The sequence below is a fragment of the Patagioenas fasciata genome, chromosome 1 (assembly GCF_037038585.1).
Source record: "Patagioenas fasciata isolate bPatFas1 chromosome 1, bPatFas1.hap1, whole genome shotgun sequence".
Classification (NCBI taxonomy): Eukaryota; Metazoa; Chordata; class Aves; order Columbiformes; family Columbidae; genus Patagioenas; species Patagioenas fasciata.
The window spans coordinates 119,103,144-119,109,143 of record NC_092520.1 but is presented as its reverse complement, the minus strand read 5'-3'; the positions used below and the strand labels follow the sequence as shown (position 1 = coordinate 119,109,143).

At 39.5% G+C, this 6,000-nt stretch overlaps 1 protein-coding gene across 2 annotated transcripts in view; it reads right to left on the bottom strand.

The window, feature by feature from the left end:
- Positions 1-501: 501 nt before the first annotated feature.
- SLC9A7 (solute carrier family 9 member A7) overlaps positions 502-6,000 on the bottom strand; it is a 76,108-nt gene continuing 70,609 nt past the window's right edge. For both annotated transcript variants that reach the window (XM_065854981.2, XM_065854991.2), the window contains one exon: positions 502-3,179. In XM_065854981.2, the coding sequence (XP_065711053.1) occupies positions 2,931-3,179 (249 nt within the window). In that variant the 3' untranslated portion in view covers positions 502-2,930. The remainder of the gene's footprint in view (positions 3,180-6,000) is intronic.

Sequence of the window (6,000 nt, the reverse complement as noted above, 5' to 3'; positions counted from 1 at the left end):
CATTACAACCCTAAGCTGTGTTTTCTGCTTAAAACTCACACCAAGTTTATAAGAAGATACTCATCTGTGGGTATGGTTTGGTCAAGTTCTTGCCAGCTCAGGACCTTACTGGAAAGGAACTGAAAATATTAAACTATTATTTCAAAAGGATATACACAAGAAAATGGATCCGTTAGAGATTTGATGAAATATGCAGTATTTCAGGACAAGGAAGGTGTTTTTGTTTTGCCCACTTTTTCAGTAAAGGAGTCCTTTGGGAATTTGGTACAAGGATCAGTGTCCATAGTAAGAAAAGACTAGACGTTTTAGCTTACCTTTTGTTGGCAGTGAAGTCCAACTTTGGAAGAAGACTTAAAATGAAAAAAAAAAAGTAATAAATTAATTGTTGTAATATGTTTATAAAAATTAAACTTGTGTATATGGGCCTCTACTCACCATGTTGGATGAGTTCTTTAAGGATTTTTTTTATGTGTAGTTAAGACTGTTATACTCTTCTTCACCAATGATCTATTTTGGCTGCTGTTTCACAACCACATTGTGGGCTTACTGGTGAACTTCATTCAATTGTATATTTTTGCTATGGCAATTAAAAACACAGAGAAACATCTGCACTGGGATGGTTTATTCACATTTTCGAGAGATTCAGTCTTCCTGCAGAAGTTACTGAAACAGGATTTCTACTTGCAGAATCTGTACCTGATCCTTCTTCCAAAGAACAGATATCTCTCTGCATAAGGCTCTGGTTTTCAGCCAAAGCGATTTCACAAGCTTCAGCTTCAAGCTGCCTGTAAAAATTTACCTCACTGTATTAAGTCTGTTTATTTTTGAGTGTTTCACTGTATCAACCCAAAATTTGGTTCATATGACTCAGCTAATAACTCAAATTAATTGTAGTAGAAGTCTCAAGTCCTCACTCAGCATTGGCAGCATGGGTCCTAAAGACTTGACCAAAATTAATGCAATTGCTTTCGTAATTTAGGAGGAAACTACATTTTACTACTGCCAGTACTTCAAAAAACAAAGAAAACAAAAAAACAACCAAGCCATGTAAACAGTATAAATAACATGGATCATTGCTATCTGCCTTGTGTTCCTTGAAAGGAGAGGAGAACTGAAACGGAGTTGTTCCACTCAGAGATCTTCATAAGGGTTTGTTGCTCTTCACTATTTGAGAGCAGAGCTCAGACTCTTTTTCAGAGCTCTTCCAGTTTTTCCACAAAATAAATGCTTCTGGTTTCCTCATATCTCGTATCTTAATAACACCAGACAGTCATTACAGACCAATGACCTTTACAAATTTATCTTGGAGGGACAAAGAAAGAGGTAGGTCATTCATTAGAGGACACATTTGAAAGAAAGCAGACCAGACAATACACCTGCAAATTTTCTCTGGAGCAGTAAGTTCTCGTACCAAAGTTTGCCCGGTAAGTTTAATAGGTAAGGAAAAACAGAGTGGGTATTTACTCACACACAATTTTATGAGAAGAACAACTGAAATGGCGGCAAGAAAAACACACTTTTTAGACAAAACGATATTACATCACATTAGTGGGCCACAGAACTCTTTAAAAAAATAAACCTTTTGAGACACGAAAATGAAACCACATTTTAGCATGCTTTAGATAGCTGAACCACTCTTCAAAGCGTAAGTTTTCAGCTACTGGCAAAGACAATGATATCTCCTCATATGGAAATTAAAAAGCATTTAGCAATAAGTTAAAGCTAGCCTACGCGTAAGTGGGCTAAATACTAGGCAAAGATTTTTCCCTTTTCACATTTAAGATGATACTACAGTTTGCCACTTCCGTAGCTTATACATTATTGTGCAATGCCCCACTGAAGTTTCACATCTACTCTGCGAAAGAGAACAAGAGTAAACACCTTTCTTTCAGGATAGTCACAAATGGTAAAGCCAGCAGTGTTTGTTTGTCCATTTAATTAGATGTTTGCTGTTTATCACACACAAGAACTGTAAGCAGAGTACATGGATTCTTCTGAGCAATATGAAACCTTTTGGTTCCACAGAAGTTCAATACTGCCTCTCCCTCTCTCTCTTCCCCCACCTCTCCTCTTATCTGCTCTTTTTCCCAGCCCAAGGTACGTTTCCAACTGTCATCTTCTGATTTTAAGAACCTCGAAGGAGAGAAAGTTTTACCTCATGATTTGTACCCCAGAGAGCCTGGCTCCAGGCTTGTGTCAGGTCAGGTACGTCTCAGACCACAGGAAGCTGGATGTTTTTCTTTTGAGGCACTAGAAGTTAGGCTAATACTAATAGTCGGGCTGCCCAAAGCTAAAAGGACAAGTAGCTCTCCTTGCCTTCCTATTTAAACACATGGCCAGTGAAGAAATCGTCTTTTCCCTTTTTTCCCTGAAATACATTAAATACAACTTTCAGTAACAGATTCCTCACAGTCTTGCATTCGTGCACCTGTAGTCTTAAGGTATACTGTCCCTTCTTACCATATAGTTTCCTCAGCCCCATGAGAGGCATTAAAAATGGATCTCTCCACATTCAGATACACACACATCCTTTTTTACCTCATAATAATTACCACACTTACATTTCCTGTCCACATTCCCAAGCTATGCCAAGACAAGCTCAGTTCCGTGACAATGATTTCGTGTACCTCTCTTCAGAGAGAGCTGCTGCAGCTGAACGAGACAATTGCAGCATGCGAGTTATACTGCGATTCAATACGCGGTTGAAAAGAGGAGAATGACCAGTTTTCTTATTTGTCTATTTTCAGACATTTAGAAAACCTCACTGTCAGCGTCTTGAGTAAAAAAAGAGGTGATATCTTCAGACCCTAGTCAAACCACTGACACACGTTAACTTGTTTAAATAAACTTCCCCACCTCAAGTGACACAGTGGCCTGCAGTCTTCCTTGATCCATCCACAGAGCAAGAGTCATTTTTACTGAGTCAGTAATCATGCATTGTCTTCCAAAGGAAATACTAGCCGGGTACCCCTGCTCGTAACTTCATGATCTGTTCCTCCCAAATCACGTTCCAGTGCTTCCTCTGAACTACTTTTTGTTCTCCTGCCGTCAAGGCTAGTGGTAGCTGTATGGGGGCCGGAAGAACCATTTGCAGTTATTGTTGTGTCACCATATGTCACAGTAAGGTCACCATCATTCAGAATAAAATCAGAATCCTCTTCTCTAAGTTGTTCTTGATTCTGGAAGGAAAAAAAAAGACAATAAACACCTTTGTACAGTGCACATCTGGTCTCTGCCAAGAAGGTAACTGAATAGAAGAATTTAGCTACGTATCAATACAGAAGCAGTAAGTGGTAAAGTTCCACCTTAAGAAATGTTAAAAATAACCTTGAACCCAGCGTTTGCAAATCAGCTTACTGCTCCCTTACTGCTATTGTGGAGAGATGAGGGGAAGCTGAATCCAAGAACTAGGTTATGAAACAGATAACTAGAGATTTAATAGCACTGGAAGTGTACTAGAAGTACAGGAAGGATGAGCAGCCTACACTGGTTTTTGCCTGACAATTTAGAAGGCAGTACAGGAAAAAGACTGCAGACCAATCACAATTAAGTCACTCCAGATACAGAGTTGTATCTGTTGCTAATTAGTGGAGTTCTTTAGCAAAAGACTGGTGCAAACCAGTAAGAACTCATCAGGCCCAAATTACTTAGATTCAAGGTTTCCTCAACAATTTTTTGTTACAGATTGAAAACTAACCACGCTCTTTTAAACTACCTGCTTATTCCTACCTGGTACTAAATAGAGACCTAGCTCTTACGGAATACTCTTGAGCCAATAAAGTATGAAAGACTGATAGAAGAAAGTGCTTCCAAGTTTTGTAACTAGTTCTCAAATATTTTCTTTTAAAAAAATCATTTAAGAAAGTGGGTCACAAAACCCTGTGAATTTATTTTGGCAGAGATGGGATGAAATATATGGTCAGAGACTAGAAATTGCGGAAGTGCACCTAATTTTTCTACACAGCATAATAGAACAGCAAGCAATTTTCACCATGTTTCACTCCTGCTTAATGTGGTCTTGGTAAATGGCAAAACAGCTGAATTGGTCAGAAAATGGGGGTTCCTCATATATGAAGAAAATTCTCTCGGTACTCTAAGCTTCCTTTCTTGCAACTGAAAGCAAGAATTTCCTCATATGAATAGCTCCATAATGCTTAACAAGAGCTGAAATTTAAGTGTGTGTATTGCTGATCTCCTTGGTAGGCTGGACACCAATCAAGCTACATTCTCAAAATACATAATTTTCTTCCACTTCAGCAAAGGAAGGAGGGCACAGACTACATGAGATAGGATGCCTGTGATCAGCCTGACCAGAAAGCCCTACCTGTATTGCAGGACAGCTCAGGGTGAAAATGCTGATGAACCTGTCCGTGATAAAAAAAACACAGTGCCCAGCTAAATAAAACTTCCTGGGAAAGCATCCTGTCATTATTTCAGAATGATAATCAGCCAAAATAAAGCAACAGAAGCTTCTAGATGATGCAGAATATTTAACTAATGAGGACTAAAAGAGGTGTCAGGAGTTTACCAAAACCAGCGAAAGAAATGGTACAGCACAGTGCCGGGTGCAAGACAAGCCCTACTTAGAATGAATACTAATTTCTCAGAATCTTTGTGGGACCCAAATTTATCATTGCTTATTAGAGACAGAGTTACTGTGATAGCGAGCACTGTTCTCAAAGAGCAAATACAGTTCAGGATGCTTGATTTCTTTGATTGCAAAGAAAACACTGAACTACTGTCACTATCTCAAAAAGAAAAAAGGCAGAAATTAAAGGGTTCAGCTATAGCTGGCAGAAACAGCCTTTACAAGCTTTCCATTGCAAAGTAGTAAAAGTCAGAGGGATAAGACCAAAATGATTTTTTAAAAGTACATGAAATTATAGTCTGTTTAAGAAAAACTGATACTCCTAAATAATCTATTTTTGAGGAAGATAAATTCAAATAAAGACGAAAAGCAGAAAAACTGGCATGAGTCAGCAGTTGGCAGTTTGTGACTGTAGACTGCTTGTGTTTTGAGAAGTTGAAGAAGCTGAGAAGCTCTGTCAAGTTGCCTATTATGGTGTTGGCCTTTGAGAAGCCCCAAGGAGGAGAAGGCAGGGCTGCCAGCACACCACGAGGGATCACGAGACCAGAACCACATGTGGAGTGACTGCAACAAGCGCCAGGAGCTTCTCCTGGCTCCATGATGCCATTTCACAGCAGGTCCTTGCTGCAAGGACCTACGGTAAGAACACACGCTACACTTGAACTTCCCCAAAAGGCTGAAGAGCTCTTGGAAGCATGATACTGAGGAGACAGCCGCAGGCTTTATCTACATGGCAAATCCTAACTCAGTCTTTCCTGGTTTGTCCCAGGCTATATGTACATGCACATAAACATGATCAGTTCCAGATAAAACACTGAAATTTCTCTCAACACAGTGAACAAACATTGCCTTGTATGAGCCAAGCTCCTCTTATTTATTTCAGTTCTGAATAGCACTGCAAGCAGCAGGCAATTTATTTCACCTATTTTCCCAGAGAACATCCATGAACAACCCCATGTAGTATATGGATTTGCTGTTTGCAAGCAAAGAAGATGCATGAATAAACTTACTGTGCTTCATGTAGCATGAACAATTCTTTCAAGAAAGACAGGAAATGTATCCAAGTAGATCCCTAGAGACTTGAAATTCTTCCAAGAATAACCCTAGACTGGCCTCTGCAATCCCCCGCAGTTTTGTAGGAATAGCTTCAATTCACTCCAAAAACATAGGTCTGAACCTCACTACTTAAACGGACAAACTAGAGTGGTTAATTACCTAAATCCAAAACCCTACAAATGCCTGGGTTTTGCTTTGATGTGCTGACCATAACCCTGCGGAAGCCTCACAGCATTCTGTCCCATTTGTGGCAAAATCAGCTCATGCTCCTAAGAACACTCAGTGGAGACATTAAAAGAGCTAAAGCTTATTTAGGGTTCCTGCTTACAAAGCCAGTCTGTATCTCCTCCTAAGGC